The 20,143-nt window shown below is 40.5% G+C and overlaps 1 protein-coding gene across 1 annotated transcript; it reads right to left on the reverse strand.

Annotated features, from left to right (window-relative positions):
* Nucleotides 1-813: 813 nt before the first annotated feature.
* Nucleotides 814-18,178, reverse strand: Mettl14 (methyltransferase 14, N6-adenosine-methyltransferase subunit). The gene is made up of 11 exons (XM_059266200.1): nucleotides 17,974-18,178; nucleotides 15,874-15,962; nucleotides 14,996-15,083; nucleotides 12,706-12,786; nucleotides 12,278-12,365; nucleotides 8,136-8,226; nucleotides 6,752-6,893; nucleotides 5,985-6,077; nucleotides 5,476-5,592; nucleotides 3,825-4,035; nucleotides 814-2,200 (listed from the first exon to the last, which is right to left on the reverse strand). Exons 1-11 carry the CDS (start codon nucleotides 18,037-18,039, stop codon nucleotides 1,896-1,898), a joined length of 1,371 nt encoding a protein of 456 aa, XP_059122183.1. The 5' UTR covers nucleotides 18,040-18,178; the 3' UTR covers nucleotides 814-1,895.
* Nucleotides 18,179-20,143: the final 1,965 nt, after the last annotated feature.

Below are 20,143 nucleotides of genomic sequence, written 5' to 3' on the forward strand. Positions count from 1 at the left end.
GAATGCTATGTAATGCCAGGCATGCTGCTCTGAAACTTTAAAGAAACGTAAGGCTATGCCACAACTTTTACTGTCCAGGAACAACTAAAGCAACTAAAAACCCGTTTTTATAGATCTTTGTGACAATATGAACTCACAAAGATCCACCGTCTCTGCCCTCCAAGTACTGGGATTACAGGTGTGCACCATCATGCTGGGCACAGCACTGTAAATGGATGAATTCTAATTGTTACCTTCTTTCCTCGACCAACTGATTTTACTGCTTTCCTACATAAGATGAGCTGTGGATCTAAGCTCCAAACTACAAAGAATCTACTCTCTCTCTGTGAGATGAACTACGAAACATATCTGATAGGAGCCTAGGCCAAGTCAACACCATATTGCCACTGTCCTTTATGCCCAGAATTTGGAACACGAGAATTTGACAGAGAATCTATGGAGGGAAGGGATACTCCTTAGTCAGATCTCCTAAGAAGCCATCACTGAACCAATGGGAATTCCTACCTTCTCCTTACAGGTCAAATCTGGCACACAGTTTTGCTTTTGGATAATGTATAATTACTGAAATTAAAAACACCATGACAGCAAATATTCTACCCATCTGTGCTATCTAAAGGTCGTCTGCACTAGAAAGCACCAGCTGGTTTGAGAAAGCCAAGCTCAGCAAGCATTTAATGTGTCAGTCCTTCCAACTGTGTTCCATGGCTCTCATGTATACCCATCTGTGACAGGGGAACGCACATGCAATCCAAAAGAAGACCTTCATTTTAGGTCGGGCCCTTCCCATTTGTGTTTAAGGAAAACCAACTCAAATTTCAAAGTTTTAAAGTTTTATTAGAAAAGTTATAGCAAAATAAAAAAGGAGTCACCAAGAACAATAATGTATTATCTCATCTGGCATATCCAAATCCATTCAAGCATGAGTTAAGGTGTGGAAACACAACAAGCATGAAGCTTTCCACAGCCCACGACAACCAGCCCCGTGGAGAGAAATGCACCACAGTTTTAACAGAAGTCAACTGCAGTCCCATCTTCCAAGCTATGTTCTTGTGGGTTTTATGTAATTGCTTTTACATAAAATGTTTTCAGTAGCAACTTTAAAGATTTATGTCATTTCCTCATCACCAAGCATTTATTCTGTAAAATGTCTAAACCAACCCCCTGGCAAATCTGTTTTCACCTTTGTTAAGACACATCAATCCAAGATCAAGTCCACACCACAGCCCTCCGACTTGGGTATGTGCCTTCTTTTGCTTCTTAAGAAGCATGATTATGAGTCATCTGTAGCTGCACAATTTACATTATGATAAGTTTTTGGTTTGGTTTTTTAAATCTACTAAGTTCTACCTCTTCCTTTACCTACCCTGAGGGCTCTAGCACCCCTCGGATCCTGATCTGGAAGAAAGTGATTTCATTTCATCTCTCAGTCTTCAGTACTCAAATGATACTTCAAGTTATTTTTTAGGATTTAAAAATAAGGAGGAAATGGTCTACATCTTTCTAGTGTTTCAACAAGAAAATGTTAAAGGCCCAAAAGAGGCTCACCACCAGTCTGTTCTACCCAGGTTCCCGGTCTCCCGTTGCCGTGGAAGCCATGGCCAAGAACAACACAGCCCCGACTCCTGCCATGCTCCTGAGATGCAGAAGCCACTGCTTACCTATTTCCAAGCCAAAGCCTCGGGTGAAATCAGTCATTCCGTCCGGCTGCGTGCACGTGACTCACCTACCCTGAGCAGTACTGCAGTCTCTGTGACAACTGCAAGGACCTGGGGGTGGGGTGGGGGTAGCTAAGGTCTTTCTGGCAGCATAGAAACTAAAGCAAAGTGCAAGCTGGGAGTGAGTTCTAAAGTTCGTCTCCACAACAGAAGCCAGAGGGTCCTTGTCAAGTGTTGAAGTTACCGCGGTGGAAAGCCACCTCTGTGTGTACCTCCACGACCACCCCTGAAGCCACCTCTTTCTCCTCGGAAATTGGATCTGTTTCTTTCTCGACCTCGGCCAGCAGATGTTCCCCCTCTCCCTCCACCTCTGGGCGCTCCACCGCCACGGTCGGACTTGGACTTGGGAGGAGGTGACTTGGGTCTGAGCCTCTCGATTTCCTCTGTACATCCAGTCAGGTACGAATTGGGGGCACTGAAATAGGATGCGTATGTCTCTGCATTGTAGTTACTATTTGTGAGCGTTGGTCCAACTGTGAGCCAGCCTGAAATAAAGGGGAAAAAAACCAATGAGACTTTCCATCTCCTTTCTCTTTTATTGGTCCTGTAGGAGCTAGTTCAAAGCCTCACCACATTCTTAAAGCTGGCTCAATTACCCACACAGCCACCATCTCTGTATAGAATGTACAACACCCATGGTCATATCGTAAAAGGGTTCATATGCATATGCCTTGCTTCTTATGCTAGATTATGGCTTTTGTGAAAAATCATCCTCACTGTTCCCCATCCATGTACTATATTGTTAAAATACCACTAAACAATAAAAAAATATTTTAGGATATAACAAGTTTGGGTTGGGTTAAAATTTCATAAAGTATATACATATATCTTTCCTATTTATTTGTTTTCTCATTAAATCTTTTCTCTTAGACAAAATATACTCAGTTCTTAGGTCCTAGGAGTTCAAGCACAACGCTATTGCTCCTCATGTCATCTTTCCACGGGCAATGACTCCTCTAAAGACACAACAGCCAAGGAGATGAACAGAAATGCACACCACCATTCATAACCAAGGAAACAGAAGCACGGAGCTATCCTCTCACCCCAGTCACGAGTGGCTGTGATCCAAGGGAAAGGAAACTCCTATGGCTGGAGAGGCTGCAGAGAAAGGGGAACTCTCACATGCTACTGATGGAAATGTACATGAGAAGAGCTGTTACTGGAACACAGTACAGAGGTTTCTCAGAAAACCAGGATGAGGACTTTGTATGACCCAAAGATCCCACTCCTGGGTACATAACTAAAGGAACTAAAACCACAAAGTCCTTTTGTTTACTATAGCACTATTCACAAGCAGGATATGGAAGTGACCACTAATGGATGAATGGATAAAATGACTGTCATATACACAAAAAGGATGAAATTCTGTTGTTGAGTGTAATGGAAGTGGAGGGCATTATGTTAACTGAAATAATTCGGGCAAAGAACAAATACCAGATATTCTCATTTACAGGTAGAAACAAAAAGTTCATCTGAAGGATGCAGAGACTAGAACAGAGGTTACAAAGGTCAGGTAAGAGCAATGGGGAGGAGAGTGCACAGAAGGGCAGGAAGGCGCAGTGATGCAGAGTTAACTATGAGTGACAACTGAGAATGTCAAAACAGCATAGAAGATTCAAAACTTTTCCAATCCAAAGAGAAACTGAGGAGATAGATACTTCAATTACCCTGACCTTGCTACACACATGGACAGAAACATCACTATAACCCCAAAATGTGTATAACTACAAGGTACCAAAAACTAAGTAGAGCAGAGAGGACTTTCAGGCAGCAGAAGTACTCGGTGTAATATTACAATGGTTGACATACACTATGACCAACTTGTCTAAATCCATAAACACTACACCCAACATCAACCCTAACGTAAATATGAACTTTGCACAGTTATGTAATGACTACTGACAATTGGGGAGGCAATGCACGTGTGGGGCAGAGTGTACAGGAAATCTCTGCCTTCTCTGTCTGCTAGGATAAAACTGCTCACATGTGAAGTACAGAGAAGAGGAATCAAATATGTAAAACTTCTATTTTAAACAACACTATGTCCTATTAGCTTAGAACTGCATCTCAAAGAATAATGAAACTATCTTTTCAAAACTGAGGTCTCACCTGGCCTGATAGTACTATCTCTTCCAAACAGATGAAGACGTCTTCTTCCAAGACAAAAATGCTCTATTATATGAAAAATTTCTACAGGTTTTTCTATATTGCCGATCTCAGGTTCTTCTGTGATAATTAAGTCAATGTCAACATTAGCATGAATGAAGTCCCCATCTGTGCTTCGCTTCACAGTTCCTTTGATCCCCATGAGGCAATGTTCCTATAACAGAGCAGTCCAATTAATTCTCATTACCAACAATCATATTTCATAGATGTAACGTTTTCAATGTCCTCAATCAATTCTAAAACAAATTCATTTCTATGGGTCATTGGAATGTTTATGATAAAATTATGACAGAAAAGCCTAGATCCCTGGCTGTCAGGCAATTGCCAAGTAAATAAGAAAAACATTTCTTTCCACTTCTACATGCTCTCAAATACTTTCATTTCCAAGTCCTACATCACTTCCAACACAGGTATGAACCACGTAACTCTCCACTTTCCCCACTGGAGTTCCACATCAGTTCAGTTATAACACAATCTACCTCACTGGTACAGACCCCAGTGGTTAAAGGCATATGATCCTAAGACGGCACTCCAACTTCAAGTTTGAATCCAAAATCATATGCTTCTGACCAATTATATAAATTAAAAATGCAAATATAAATTAGAGGTTGCAATGATCCTCCTGAGTTTAAACGTTTGCCTGGGTGGCTCATGGACTTAAGAAAAGTGCTTTACTTACTATAGCATGTTTATTAGAAAAAAATGCACAACTCAAGGAGCCAGATAGGAGGATACATATGATAAGGAGTAGGGTAAGGAGGATGGAATTGAATTCTAGGCTGCTTCCAGGCACACCTCCTTCTCAGCAATTCCAAAGCTTCACCACCCTGGAGATTTTCTAAATCCTGTCATGTACATGATCTGGTTCAAGGAAGACTCAGTAAGACAGATACTCCCTCCAGTGGCTTCCAAAGTGTAATATGCAAAAGCTCTTACAGCTTAAACTAGCAGACAGAGTCACATGCAGAAGTCCTCAGTGGTTCTTGTACAGAAAAAGGCAAGATTTGCTGGGTGGTGGTGGCACACGCCTTTAATCCCAGCACTCGGGAGGCAAAGCCAGGTGGATCTCTGTGAGTTCGAGGCCAGCCAGGTCTACAGAGTGAGTTCCAGGACAGCCAGGACTACACAGAGAAACCTTGTCTCGAAAAAAAACAAAACAAAACAAAAAAAGGAGGAAAAGGACAAGATTAGGCAAACATGGCTAACTGGTCAGCTATTAAGTGCTATAGTCATTTATTCTTCCTGAGCTTAGAGAAGGGAAAACTTCTGTATCACAGCATACATCTAAACTGGAATTATGCCAGTTTACTATATACAGGGAGCCACTGTCTAGCAGTGCGCACTGGTCCAAGATGGCGAAGGAGATACTTTTTTAAGTTGCAATGTAATAAATGTAATAAGTAATAAACGTAATAAGGTAAAATAAAATGAAGTAAAAATGTAAAAAAGTAAAAATGTAATAAATGTAATAAAGCTTGTAACCTACTTTACAAGCATGAGAGCCTTACCACTGAAATTACTTTCGTAGTATACACTAATTTAGAGAAGTCTGAGAGAATGAGAATATAGAAAAGAAAGTGAAAAAAGGCAATACCTTTGTTCTCTGAAAAACTGCCTTTGGATCTAGAGTCTTCGTCTTTCCAGGATTGTTTTTATTGGTTTTAATCCAACAAATATCTTCACATCTTCTATAACCCCATTTTCGTAAACACTAGAAATAATTTCAAAATTAAATCCTTAAAAAAATACTTAAAATAACCAGAATTAAGAAATTTTCTAGAGGGATACCAAATTTCAGAGCACCACAACAATTCTGCTCTAATGCAGACAGAAAAAGAAATAAAGGCATAATACATATTAAATAAATCTTTTAAATATTACATTAGTTACTTTTCTTGTCACTGCAACCAAATATCACATATTTGATATACCTCAAAAAAACATAAAGTACCTTATGTTTTTAATTCTAAATTATTTTTAAACTAGTTCAGAAACTGAAGACAAAGAACACTAATTCTGTAGCCTGTAAAACGTATTTTTTTCCCTAATGAACGTAAGAATCCACCTGAAAAGGAACTGAGAACAAAATAACAAACTACTTACTACTCTCCCAAGGTCCAGTCCTTCCCCAGAACCGCACCAGAGGAATATAAATGACCGAGGAGCTGCGATCTCATCGATTTCTAACTTCATAATCTAGAAGGAACCAAAATAATAGTGCATAAGGTTTGCCATTTATCATAAATTCAAAGAATAACTATTGAGACGTATTAGGATCTCTACAGATGTATTCTTCAGATATAATAAATCCTATGCCTGAAATTACTTTGATATGCTGCTGTTTTGTTATTCTATATACAAGCACCACACATACATGTGCAAAAATACACACACATAAACTTGTTTTCCATATGTGTTCAAGAGAAAAAGTTGATAGAAAGATACACTTACAGAATGATGCAATTTTACTACAGGGGTTATAAAAGAAACAGTCAGAGGTTAAGAGAGCCCACAGTTATTGACAAAATGAAATGTAAGTTGGGTGTGGTGGCATATGCCTATAGCCAGACAGCTTGGGTGGCTGAAGCAAGAGGCCCACTTGTGCCCAGGTATCTGCAGGAAGCTTCTCTTACTGAGTACTGAAAGTCTTCTGCTGTCTCTTTGTTCATACTTACTGCAGTCTAGTCCAGTTCACGTGCCAATTGGATGATCTCACTAACCTCATTAAAACCTTCAAAACCTCAATGACTGTCAAATAGAAGACTAAACTCATAAGAACCACAATGTAGTGTACTCAGAACTCCACTTTCAGACCAAATAAGCACATATTCATCTGAAAGGTAAATATTTCATATAAAGTTTCACCATACGTCATCCCACGTCCAGCACTTCTCATTTGCGGTGATGCCAGTCTCTCTATAGTATTCTTCCAAAGGAGGCTCCAGAAGAATCACATCAAATTTGGGGGTCAATTCTCTGATGTCAAAGGCTTCTATGTCTGCTTGTAAGTACCTAACAAAAGGGGAAAGGATTTTGAAATATCTCCAGTGGTAATGAAGGGAATTCCTTACCCAGTATTATTGGATAATTATTGCTAAACATTATTAACAAGATAATCATGAGCTAACTACTAAATAGCTTTAGTAGGTCTTTTGTTTTACTGCAGACTTTATATCATCAAGCAACATCTTCCTTAGGACATGGACATATTTACAACAAAGTGAAAAGTATATTATTCTCTATGTATACCAAGAATATATTCTCCATTTATTATTATACTGAAAATTTACACTTAGATGTCATCTTTAATCTATTTTGATTTTTGTATTATGTAACATTATTTGCACTAGTGTATCATTATCTAATTAGGTTAGAAAAATGACATCTGTCTAAGTTTCAAATTCCTCCTTTAAGAGTTTCTATGTATGGACATTATTTACTTTTATGAGCTGCTCATTAATAAATATGTTTACATTAATGGTGCTGTCACACTACCTAATGAATGACGGGTTTTTAATGAAGTTATTTTTACACAGTATGGAAGTATTTTAAGTTCAAGACACTTTTTAAGAGGACATTTATTTATTATTACTGGGGGTGGGGAGGGCAGGCCATGGTGTTCAGATGGTGGTCAGAGGCAAACCTGTGCCCTTGGTTCTCTCCTTCCACCTCTACACAGGTTTCTGGATTTGGAACTCAGGTCACTAGGCATACAAAACTGGACAACAAGCACCTTTACCCATGGAGTCATCTCACGGGTCCCCAATTCAAGATATTTTAAATATAGGGATTTTTTTTTCTTCTATTTAAGGCTAATGCTTAAACTGAAAACCACAGGCTTTAGTGAAGTCATCACTATCTCTGAAGGACAAGCACTTTCCTGTCATTTAGGTAACAGGTAGAGGACCAGACTTGCCCACAACAAGCTCTACTGAGAAGAGAGCAGTACAGTGATTCCCCACCTCATAAACAAGAATGCAAGAATATGTAGCAAAGCATCATGAGCCAGGCTTTGCAAGGCAGTTTCAATGCTACCAGCTCCAGGAGGGCAACTCCACCTTACAGATGGAAACTGTGAGGCAGAATTCACAAGCCTCCCAAATTACCTAGAGGATTAAATGAGAAGCCACTATAGACTTGACACCAGAGTTTCAAAATAATATCGTTTACTAAAAATAAGAAAGACTAAGGCTACAGAATAAACAGACTGATACTGTGAGTCAGAGTTAAAAAGAAAAAGCTTTGAATACTTACATAGGAGGAGTATTTGATTTAGCTATTAACTCATCCTTTAGTCTGATAAGTTCCCTAAGTTTAGGGTATTCTTCAAATCTGTCAGCTAAACCTAAGGAGGAAAAAATAGTACATCCTAAATTTCAGTTCAATTGAAGTTAGCACTGATAAATACAAGAGTTATGTCGTCCTTGACCATCACTTTAAATTAAAATCTGTAGTTCATCTTTATTTTTGTTTTCCATACATAAGAAACACTAATAAGAAAATAAATTACATAAAGATCTTAAAAACTAAAACCATGGGGGCAGGAGAGATGGATCAGCAGTAAGAACACTTGCTGCACTTCCAGAGGACCTAACTTTGGTTCTCTGCATTCACATCAGATGGCTCACAAATGCCTATGACTCCAGGTCCAGGGGATCTGAAGCCCTCTTCCAGCTTCTGGAGACACATGCACTCACATGAACATACTCACACACAAACACATACACCTAATTAAAAATAGTAAATTAAAAAAACAAAACAAAACAGTCTTTAACATGAAGAATAAGAGGGAAAAAGCTTGTAAAGCTCCTTCAGTCAGTGACGTGAATCACATTTCAAATAAAAAAGTTTGAAGATTGTATTGCTGTCGGGTTTGAACACAACAGTCAGTCTCTAGTCTACAGACTAGAAGGTAGAACCTGAAGCAATCTGAACCTGTCTTCCTCTATGATCTGATGAGCAGATCTGAGGCATCTTGTTTGGTGCATGGAGATCTACAACAGCCTTGGTCCTTGTTTTTTGGCATTAAGACCTTGGAAAAATCAGGTACCTTTTATCATGCTATCATAAAAAATATTCACTGGGTTTTTTGTTTTGTTTTGTTTTTTTGCTACATCAATATAAGATATTTTAGATCTTAGTTTTAATTCAAATCTCCACTTGATTCAAAGTAAAATTAATACAACAACCTCTTCTCAATTTACAACAATTTTATACATATATTTATCTTGGGAAATCAGGTATCTTAAGAGATGACTCTATATTCAAATATGAGTATACAATTGACTGTAACTTTTTAATGCTATCCTTAAGTTCTACTTATAAGAACATTAAAATCAGAGCCTGGAGTGGTGGTATACTCCTGTAATCTCAACCACTGAACAGGCTGAAGCAAAAGGATCACAAGTTGAAGGCTTGGCTGGGCCACATAGTAAGTTCACGGTCAGTCCAACAGCCTACACAGACCCTGTCTCAAAATGATAAAATAAAATAGGGCTTGGCACTTGCTTAGCATACACAAGAACCCGAGTTCAAGCCCTACTAGTGAGAAAAACAATATATAAAAATCACATTTAAATTAATTCTTCAGGGGTGATGATGCTTACAGCTGACAGAATTTAGTTATATCACATTTAAATTTTTGTATTACAATGATACTATCAAGAAACTAAAAATACAACTAGCAGAATGAGCTAAAATATTTATAAATCATGTGTGTATGTACAGAAAATACAAAGAACTCTTTTAATTCAATAGGAAAAAAACAAAAAATGTACAATATAAGCAAAATATTTAGTTATTTCTTACAAGATATTTAAGTGGGTTAATGTGCCTATGGGATGCTAAGCTTATCATTGGTCTCCAAGAAAATAAAAATCAAAACCACAGCAGAATGTGGGCCTGATGGCAGAGACTTGTGATTATTGCTACCCAGAGGCTAAGGCAAAAGGATGTTCACTTGGGAGATAGAACGCTTAGGCCATCTTGGGCTACACAATGAGGCTATCTTAAAAAACAAAACCACAAAACAAATCCAGTGCACCAACCTAGTCTAAACTTTAAGACTTTAAGACATCACACACTCTGGACACAGGAGTTGGAAGAATCGAGCTAGGACTGACCTGGAAGCCTCCTCCCTGAGGGCTGGCTCTCGGTAATATTTGAACGTGCTATTCAAGCTGCCAAGGGAGAGGAGCAAATGGTAGTCCAAGCCAGCTTTAAAGCCTATGAACCACAACAATGATTGACCCTGCAAAATATCCCCAGTGGTACAATAGTGGCACTTACATTTTGGGGGTAATCAACAGCCATCTATTTGGACTTAAGGCCCTCTCAATAGGAAGGAGTTCATGCCTAGTACTGTAAACCTACTGAAACTATTGTGACTGGAGGTCACAGACCTCAGAGTACCGACTACTGTCATTTTCCTGAACCAATATAATTTCTAACTATATTCTAAACTTATCCTTATATCCACAGGTAACAGCAGCTCTCACCCTCACATCAAAGAAGCTTCTTTTTTGCACCAGATGGGGCCTATTACAGAGATGCACAACTGGTCAAAAGACAGAGAACAGGGGACCGTGAGTGCCCAACTCCAACTGATACATCTACAACAGAGCCCTTACACCTTACGGCTCAGGGAAAATCACGGAAGAGGGAGTGGACAGATTATAGGAGCCAGTACACTGTTACTAAGAGCCAGAGGGCTAGCACACCTACTGTTAGGTGCAATAGGGAAACCGCACCTCCGAAATCTCAACAACATGGTTGCCTGAACAAGACCAGAATAATGACAATACCAGTGGCCATGCCTACATGGACATGGGGACTTGGTGCTACCATGAGACAGGGAGAATCAGTTTCCTCTAGGGGTGAGCTACCACATAGGATGTGCTTAGCCTGGGACACAAGCACTTAACTAAATGGATACACAAATGTAGACACGTAACAGCAATAACTAAGAAGAGACCAGGAATGGGGTGGGAGTTACAGGAGGAGCTTGAGGGGAGGCAGATACAGTGCTCATGAACAAAGTTCTCAAAACATTAAAAAAAACATCATGGTGCTGGCTGGAGATGGTTCAGTAGTCAAGACCACTTGTTACTCTTGTAGATGACTCATGTAGTTCCCAGTACCCACATGATGGCTCACAGCCACAACCAAATGTAACTCCACTTCAGGGGACCTGAAGCACTCCTTCTGGCCTCCAAGGGCACCAAGCATGCAAGTGATGCACAGGCATAAAGCATGCAAAACAATCATATACATAAAATAAAATTTAAATTAAAAAAAGATCACAACAACCAAACACAAATCCACAATGGCATACTTAACACCCACCAGAGAAGAATGTAAAGAAGCTTGAATCTTTATACACTACTCATAGGAACAGGAAATGGAATGGCAGGTTTGAAAAGCTTTGGGGGTGATACCTCAAAAATTCAAACATAGAATTAATACACTTCAAAAAAAATTAAAAAGAATTACATGACCCATCAATTCCATTCCCAAGTGTTTGTCAAAGAAAACTAAGCACGTGACATACAATACTTTTTACGTGAGTATCTATAATAATCCATAACTGCAAACCTAAGTGAATAAATAAAATGTATGTATGTATGTATATTTATTTATTACATGGACTATTATTTGGGAATAAAAAGATGTACTGATATATGCTACAGCACTAATAACCTCCGAAAACACTGGCTAATTCAAAGGAGCCAATCACAGAAGGCCCCATGTTGCATGAATTCAATTATATGAAATGTCCAGAATAAGTAGCCAAACTTACAAAGAAAAAAGGTAGACTACTAGTGGTTAATCCTGAGAGGCAGGTTAGAGGAAGGAATGTGGTCCCCCTGCTAATGCGTACAGAGCTTTCTTTTTTTTGGTTTTTTTGAGACAGGGTTTCTCTGTGTAGCTTTGCACCTTTCCTGGAACTCGCTTTGGAGACCAGGCTGGCCTCGAACTCGCAGAGATCCACCTGCCTCTGGCTCCCAAGTGCTGGGATTAAAGGCGTGCGCCACCACCGCCCGGCCAGAGCTTTCTTAAGAGAAGCAAATGTTCTAAAACAGATTGCTGTAATAGTTGCCCAGAAGGCTCTCTATGCACTAAAAGAACACTGAATTATATCATTTCAATGGATTAATTATAAGGTATATAAATTACATAAAAAAATAACCCTGTCTCGAAAAACCAAAAAAAAAAAAAAAAAAAAAAAATAGAGACACAGCATTGCTAAAAGAGAGGGAGGTAGAATAGAAGCCCCGAGACCCGAAGGAAGAAGTCAAGCCTAAAAAAAGTTTTGTTAGAAATAATCTACAAAATGCACAAATCACATGCATATAACAATACTTTACAGCAGGATAGTCCAAATAAATCTGACATACCTACATCCCTGATGAAATTCTGAGGTCTATGTCCAGTGTCTACAAAATGTTGGCAGTAATCATTATGGGGATTTAAGCTCTGCGTTCCCTAAAGAAATGGTCAAAATTAAATACACAGTATGCACTCTGATGGCAGATACACTAACTTTGTGTGTTTTTATTATGAAGCTGTACAAATTATGACAGATTGAAAAAGCACTAATATTTGAAAACACAACTAAAAACATTATTTACCAACAGTTATTGATATGAATACACCATTATCACAGCTAAACATCCAAATTCAGAAGAATATTTCATGAGTAATTTAAGATCTTTATTTTAACACTGAGATCTCTCAAAAATGGAAAAAGTCCTAAGTCCTAGGTCCTTTCAGGCACAGAGCTTAACTGTCAACAGTTTTAAGACTTGAAAATTCTTTATTTTACCTTAAGGAAGGTACTGGAATCTTTGTAAATCTCTTCTTCATATGGCAAATTTTCTTCCTCTTGTTGCAATTCTAGCTCATCCTTGAAAAGGGAAACATAAGAAAACATTTAAAATCTACACATTTAGCTGGGTGTGGTGGCACACTCCTTTAATCCCAGCACTCAGGAGGCAGAGGCAGGCAGGTCTGAGTTCAAGGCCAGCCTGGTCTATAATTATTGCATCTTAAAGTGCAGTGTGTTTTATTTGCCTCAGATATGTTTATACTAGCATTGCATTAAAGTCTTTAGATTTACTTTCTAAAAAAATTCTGTTGATTTATTTATTTTATGGGTATGAGTGTTTTGCCCTCAGAGATAAGAAGAGGGCCCCAGATGTATGGATGCTGGGAACTGAATCTAGGTGTTCTGCAAGAGCAGCAAGTGCTCTTAACCACTGAGCCATCTCTTTAGGCCCATTTTTATTATTTTTAATCATGTGTAGGTATGTGTGCCTGCATGTTGGTATGTACACATGAGTGCAGGTGTCTATGGATAGGTGTTCGAAACCAAACTCAAGTTTTGCTAAGTGGGTAGGGAGATGGGAGGGGGCTGTTTATATATGTGGGTGTAGGAGGGTAATTAACTAGTACTAAGGCTGTTTGAAAAAGTCATATGGTCACCTACTATTTTATAAGATATTCAAATACATAGCCATATATAAAAAGGAGTTTAATTCAAGTTGCCCTATATAGAGGATAATGCACCTTCCAGAAACCATGGGTTGCCAAATAAAAATCCCAGTGCCAGTGTGGAATACCTCCTCTTGAGTCAGAGGTGTCAAGAAGACCCCCCAAAATAGGCCATTGCCATTGTTGTTGGTTGCACCCCTGATGGTAGGCACTGTTGCATGGGTACACATACTTGAGTCACAAGACATAGAGGAACCAAGGTGGTACTAACTAGAAAGCTTCCTCCCTGCTGGCTGGCTTTTATAAGGCTGGAAAGTGCTATGTAGGCCACTGGGAAAGAAAACTCACCAACAGCTTTATCCAGCTGTTACCCTCATGATACAGTAACAACTGGCCTGGCAAGGTATGTGTATGGTGCAATCACGGCATGAATGTTATGAGGGTAACTAACCAATTACCTGAAATTCAGGCCTACTCTAAAACAGGAAACGCAAACCTGCTCCTGTAACTCTAACCATGACTTAATGTCTGGGAAGCTCATGAGCCCCAGGGAAGAACCAAGTAGACACAGTATCAAACTGCCCTCTAAATAGGTTAGTTCTACACTCATAGGTTAGTGTAGCTTTCACTACTTAGTAGAGAAGTTTCTTTGTGCAGTGGATAGCAGTTAATTCAGACTCAACTGGTCAAAGTCTCAAGTACCTGTGGAATATTCAGCCATGCCCCCAAGGCTCAGGGAACACAGCAGAAAAGGGGAAGAGGGATAAAAGACTAAGAGCAGAGACTGTGGAGGACCGAGATGGACATGGCAGGACCGCTGTACTCGTGAACGGACAGCAGCTCTGGTTGCTTACAAACCATCAAGCCAGTCAACACTCCATCATGGAAGGTGAAGGGGCTCATGAGTCCCCATCCTTAGCTGAGGAATTATTAAGAGCTGAGTGTTGTATGGAGGGGGAAGGGTCCATTCTTTAGGGGTGCGGTTCCTGGTAGGTTAATCATGATCTAGTGAATAGCTACACACTCTTCTGTTGTCTATGCACAGCACAAACTAGACTCTGGGTTTTAAACATGGCTATGAAGTTGGGAGGGAGGATGGAGGAGTGGGAGGTGGGATGGATGCAGAATAATTAGGGGTTAATGTGATCAAAATACACTGCATTAGTAAAAGATCATATCAAATCAAAACAAGTGAGTTAGCTTGGGTTCTTTCAGAAATGGTTATATAGCTGCCTTGGAGTCATGAGTTGTCAAAATACTTTAATCATACTATCTTGTGCTGTTAATATGGAATGTCAGCCAAAAGTCACTGCTGCAGCCACTCAAAATCTGCTGCATTTCTATCAGCTGAAGTTTATGATACACTTACCTTTTTGCTGTTCTGAAGAATATTACTGCCAGTGCTTACCAATAATTATATTGTTTTATATACATAATCATATGTAACTCACATACTCTTACATAAAACGAGCAAACTCATGTGAGTCTTTAAATGAAAACATAAAGGTTACTCATAAGGATTTTAGTACATCTTAAAATTGAGCTTTCTAAATGAGATGAATCTATTAGAAGGATTAATTTTTTTCTCAACCATGCAGAAAACCATCTCATTTCCTACTTGCCTTATATTCTTCTACTTTGTCTTCATCTGTGTCTCCTTCATCCAGACACTTCCGTTTTGAATTTGGAGCAGGGGTATCATAGGAAGCCCTGAAAAGTAAGCCACAACTATCACACAATAAAAAGGTGCATATAGATCTGCTTGTATTATTAACAAGTTATAGGAACAAAGTCAAATGTTTCCTGATTAAATATCTATTTATTCAGCTTATAAATCACCCAAAAAGTCACAGGCAATAATTTTTGTAGCCTATCTTTATAAGAGAGAAACCAAGTGAAAAAATAAGCTACTATAAAGATTGTATTATGAAAAGAAACTTTTAAACTGTATGTCATTTATACTAGTTTATGTATATGTTATACTATATACTATAAGCAAAACTGATACAATTGATAAACTAGAATTTTAAAAATGACATGTTTTCTGAATTATCAAATGAATACTACTTTTAGGTTGTATTCTTTTATAATTTCATAAAAGTTATAATTTATAATTTCACATTACTTAGGGTATGTAAGCTAATTCTTAGTGTAACATTTCACTTCTACCTACTTTATAAATAGGAACTTAATGTTTTTGGAAAGTAATATTTCATAATTTCAAACTGACAGTAAAAAAACTGTTTCCAAAATCTCCATTTTCACGATTTTCCTAACAACACATTTATACCTACAATTAATTGTTCATTAAAAATCAACCCTCAATAGGTGATTCCAGTCCTATGAGGTTCGGGCAGAGGTGCTGCAAGGCCAGCATGGGGTACATGACTGTGTCTCACTCCCCCCCAAATAACCCCCATGAATAAGCACAACTGAAAAATAAAACAAGTGATCCTTTCACACTGTAATCACATCACTAAAACACAGTTGCTCAACATACCTGCACGTTTCTCTGGTCTCAGCAATCTCCCTCTGCTCATCTTTGCTATTTAACACAGCACCAATGCTGTCTGCACTTTCAGCTCCCAACTAGGAAGCAAAAACAACATTTTAAACACAATGCACTCTTCATACACTGCAAAATGTGTTGCTAATTTTAATATATCAAATAGTCTATAGAAAGCAACCTCTCCCATAACACACTATCCATCGGCTTGAAGATAAACTCTAAGTGAACTGGTAGATCATTTTAATTATGAATGGCTTTGCCAGCTGGAAAACATTTTATGCATTTGGTTATATTTGAAACTAAGATGATTACTTTTAGCCAATTCTGAATAAAAAACAATTTAACAGTAGTAGCAATAACCAAAAAAGGCAAAGCACTTCATATGGACTGCTTCATAAACTGTATTCTATCCCATGCTCTCACAAAAATTTATTCAGTTTTATTAAAGCAAAGATTTTAATAAAGTTTACTATAGCTTAAAAATGGTAATGTCTCCAGGCAGTGGTGGTACATGCATTTAATCCCAGCATAGGGAGGTAGAGGCAGGTGAATCTCTGTGAGTTCAAGGCCAGCCTGGTCTATACATTGAGTTCCAGGACAGCCAGGACTGTTAAATAGAGAAACCTTGTCTCAGAAAACCAAAAGAAAGAGAGAGAGAGAGAGAGAGAGAGAGAGAGAGAGAGAGAGAGAGAGAGAAAGGAAGGAAAGAAAGAAAGAAAAAAGAAAGAAAGAAAGAAAGAAAGAAAGAAAGAAAGAAAGAAAGAAAATTGGTAATGTCAACTTCGGGTGGCACTGGGGAAATTCTGCAGAATGCAACAAATGTAAACAAAATATTCTTTTAATCTACCACTTCATATGACTATCCTCATTTCTCCAATGAAAATTTTCTTCCAATATATGAAATGTTCATCAATTTCAACTCCTCCATTAAATCTTCTCTAATTCTTTTTGATTAGAGGACAACACCCGCTTCCTATGGTTGGAATGTTTTCTAATTTCCTCCCCATGACTAATTTCTACTTATAATTCATATCTCAGAATACAAGTCATTTCTTCAGAGAGTTCTTTGAGGAACCAATATTTAGCGATGGATTTAGCAAGCTGCCTCACTAAAGTTTTGTACATTTCCCTCCATCTCTTATATCCATTTGTATGGTGCAATGAAAACAGCCTCAGATTTTAAGTAAAACAAAGTGTAATGTGTACCCTCTGCACGTGTAGTCCACTAACCGTCAAGCATTTACATACTCATCTACAAACTTCAGTGAGAGCGAAAGGTTTGGAAGACAGTATTTGGAGAGACAAATCTCAGTTAATTCTCTAGTGAGGAGCGGCCAGGGGAAGCAACAATCTTGGAGACCCATTCCTTGTTTAGTAAGTGAACGTAACACTTTGTTTCTAATAATTACAAAGTAAGGATTCAAATACTGGTCGCGGGGAGACTGTATTTTAGTGCAGAATCTAAAATTTACTCTCCGTTTGCTCCCAATCAATCTTTCGACATGATCTCAGGAAAATACAAACTTCTTTCAAAATTAATCTCAAGAATGTGAAACTGGGCGCATGCACTGCTCTTCCAAAGGACCTGAGTTCAAGTCCCAGGACCCACATTAGGAGGCTTACAACCACCCGTACCTCCAGCCCTGGGGGCACTTGTACTCACGTGCACATACCCCCACACTGACAACAACGTGAAGCTGAACTGGAAGAACAGCAAGACGCGAAACACCGCTTACACAGTGAAGAGAAATGCAGAGGCTAACAGGCAGGCCACTTGCCCTTGTATGAACGGCTTATCTCCAACTACCAAATCCATCCCCACCACTGAAAAGGGTGCCCACAACCAGGGGTCCGCCAAGCCCAAGAGAAGCACCGGTGGGTCTTCTGCACAATGTCTCCGACAGGCACCGCACCCGCTTGAGCTAAGAGCAGGGGGAAACTAGGGAATAAAAGTCTCGGGACAAAGACCTTGACACTGGCAGCAGAGTTCACAGAAAGGGCAGGCGGGGGGGGGGGGGGGGGGGGGGGGGGGGGGGGGGGGGGAAGGCGGCCGCGCACGCGCACTGAACATCCCTGCCACCCGGCGCACACCTGCTGAGCTAGGAGCTGCCGCCGTAACTTCTGCCGCTCCCGGATCTCCTGCAAGCGGCTGTCCATGCCCCAGCTCCTGCTTCTCACCGCCCCGACACAGCCGGCGCACGCTAAAACACAAACCCTCCTCCCAAACCAGGAAGCCGAGTCCCGCAGGAGCTTCTGACCGGGAGACTCTCACGTCCCTCAGGAGGGATTTCCGGCGCGCCCGAAACTGGTCGAACCCAGCCAGGAAGTCCCGCCTCCAGGGCGCCAGTGATATGACGTCAGAGGACGAGGGCCAATGAGGAGGCTGAGGTGGTCTGAGCCGGGGAAGCCGCTTGCTACCTGGTTTGTCAGTTCTTAACTGTTTCCTAGAAGGTCAGGTTTTTACTGATCACAAAGAAAATATTCATCCCTGATCCGGTTAACCAACTCCCTACCTGCCAGTCCTGGCTTTTTAAATTTTGAGGTGTGCGTGTGGGTTTCTTTTACTGCAGCACTAAGGGCTTCCGAACGATTGGATCTCCACTCTCACCAGCTGAGTCACCTTGGCAAGTTAGCGAGCTTTTGTCAAAGGACAGCAGTAAGAGGGCCGGCCTGGACTAGGGGAAGTGGCTGACTTGTGAGGCTGAGGCAGGAGGATCCAGGAGTTTGGGGCCAGCCTCGGCTACTGAAAGACCCCCGAAGGCAGTCTTCCCTCAGGAGAGACCCTCGCCTCCAAGGAAGACACCGAGACCACGAATCAGATGCAAACAGCAAGAGGCTTTATTCAGGAACACGGGTACCCGGGGCGACACAGACTCTCGAGAAGCTCAAGGGACTGGCGCGCCCACGGGCTGGAGCAGAGGGTTTTTATAGGGTAGGGCACGGGTACAGAAACAAGAAGCCTGGTTACAGGGTTTTGATTGGAGGATGCAAATGAGGCCTGCTCTGATTGGATGATTCAAGTGAGGCCAGGTTCAAACCCAGGACAGCTCGTGGTTTCTCCCCGAGCCTGCCCACGCTTTTGTCTAGGGTACAGGGTGTTTTTCTGACCTTTAACTGAGCTCCTCAGTACCTCTCAGGCTTTATTCAAGAACAGCTAAACTAAGTTATGTTAGGCGGGGAGGCTGAGGGTCTTTCATTCCCCCATTTTCTTATCTCAGGAATGGAATCCTCCATTCATGGGGAAGATTGGTGACGCGACTCGGGCTCCGTCTGGTTGAGCCTTTGATATTGCTGGGTTAATACCAAAGTCTGAACAATAGAGATGCGTTCCCTGATAAATTGGACAAGTCTATTTATGATACAGGGCCCAAACGTCAGGAGGAATAATAGGATCAGAAGGGGTCCCAGTAGGGTGGAAATGAGGGTGGTGAGCCAGGGGGACCTTCTGAACCATCCTTCAAACCATCCCTGTTGCTCTTCAAAGAATTTTTGTCTCTGTTCTAGTCTTTTTCTTAATTTCGCCATACTATCTCGTACCACCCCAGTGTGGTCGGCATAGAAGCAGCATTCTTCCTTGAGGGCGGCGCATAATCCCCCTTCCTGTAAAAACAGAATGTCTAGGCCTCTTCTATTTTGTAGTACTACTTCAGAAAGGGAAGTTAAGGATTTTTCTAGAGCACTTATTGACTCCTCCAAGGCCTGTAAGTCTTGATTCATGGCCATTTGGAGCTGCCTAAATTGCTGGGTTTCCAGCAGGGCTGTGGTACCGGTCCCTACTCCGGCCGCTATCCCTCCCATAGTCAGCCCTCCTAGTAATACTGCCAGGGTTAGGGACACCGGTTCTCTTTTATATCGATGGAGGTCCCTTCCCAGTTCGAAGTGTGAGTAAATCTCCTCTGGGTTATGGTAAACTATCCTTGGGTACAACTCGATGAGCACACAAAAATCAGAGGTAGCATTGAGGGCCGAGACTGAAACGCAGGGGGTGAGCCCAGTATTACATGCCCAATAGGTACCATTAGGGCCGGTGACATAACCAGAGACATCGCTTACAGACAGGATGCGGTTACACAGGTGTTGGTGGGTGCGGGGGATGCTCCCTAGACATAGTCCTCGTCCTGACACCTCTGAGATTGTGAGCTTATGTTGGGCTGTCCCTAGACATTGGCTTGGAGGGGGACTGTGGGCGTTAATATAATTACCCTGGGTTGCTATCCCCTCGTAGTAGGGAGGTTGGGAAACCAGACATAGCCAACATTCT

This window comes from Peromyscus eremicus, chromosome 6 (assembly GCF_949786415.1).
Source record: "Peromyscus eremicus chromosome 6, PerEre_H2_v1, whole genome shotgun sequence".
Taxonomy (NCBI): domain Eukaryota; kingdom Metazoa; phylum Chordata; class Mammalia; order Rodentia; family Cricetidae; genus Peromyscus; species Peromyscus eremicus.

Bases quoted from the DNA above. Each gene is read 5' to 3' on its own strand.
- Mettl14 (XM_059266200.1), bottom strand. From the start codon at position 18,039: ATGGACAGCCGCTTGCAGGAGATCCGGGAGCGGCAGAAGTTACGGCGG. The intron at 8,227-12,277 runs GTATGTCAGATT...TTTCCTCCTTAG, and splicing joins GAATTTCATCAGGGATGTAG to GTTTAGCTGACAGATTTGAA. The intron at 6,894-8,135 runs GTAAGTATTCAA...CCCTTTTGTTAG, and splicing joins AAATCAAATACTCCTCCTAT to GTACTTACAAGCAGACATAG.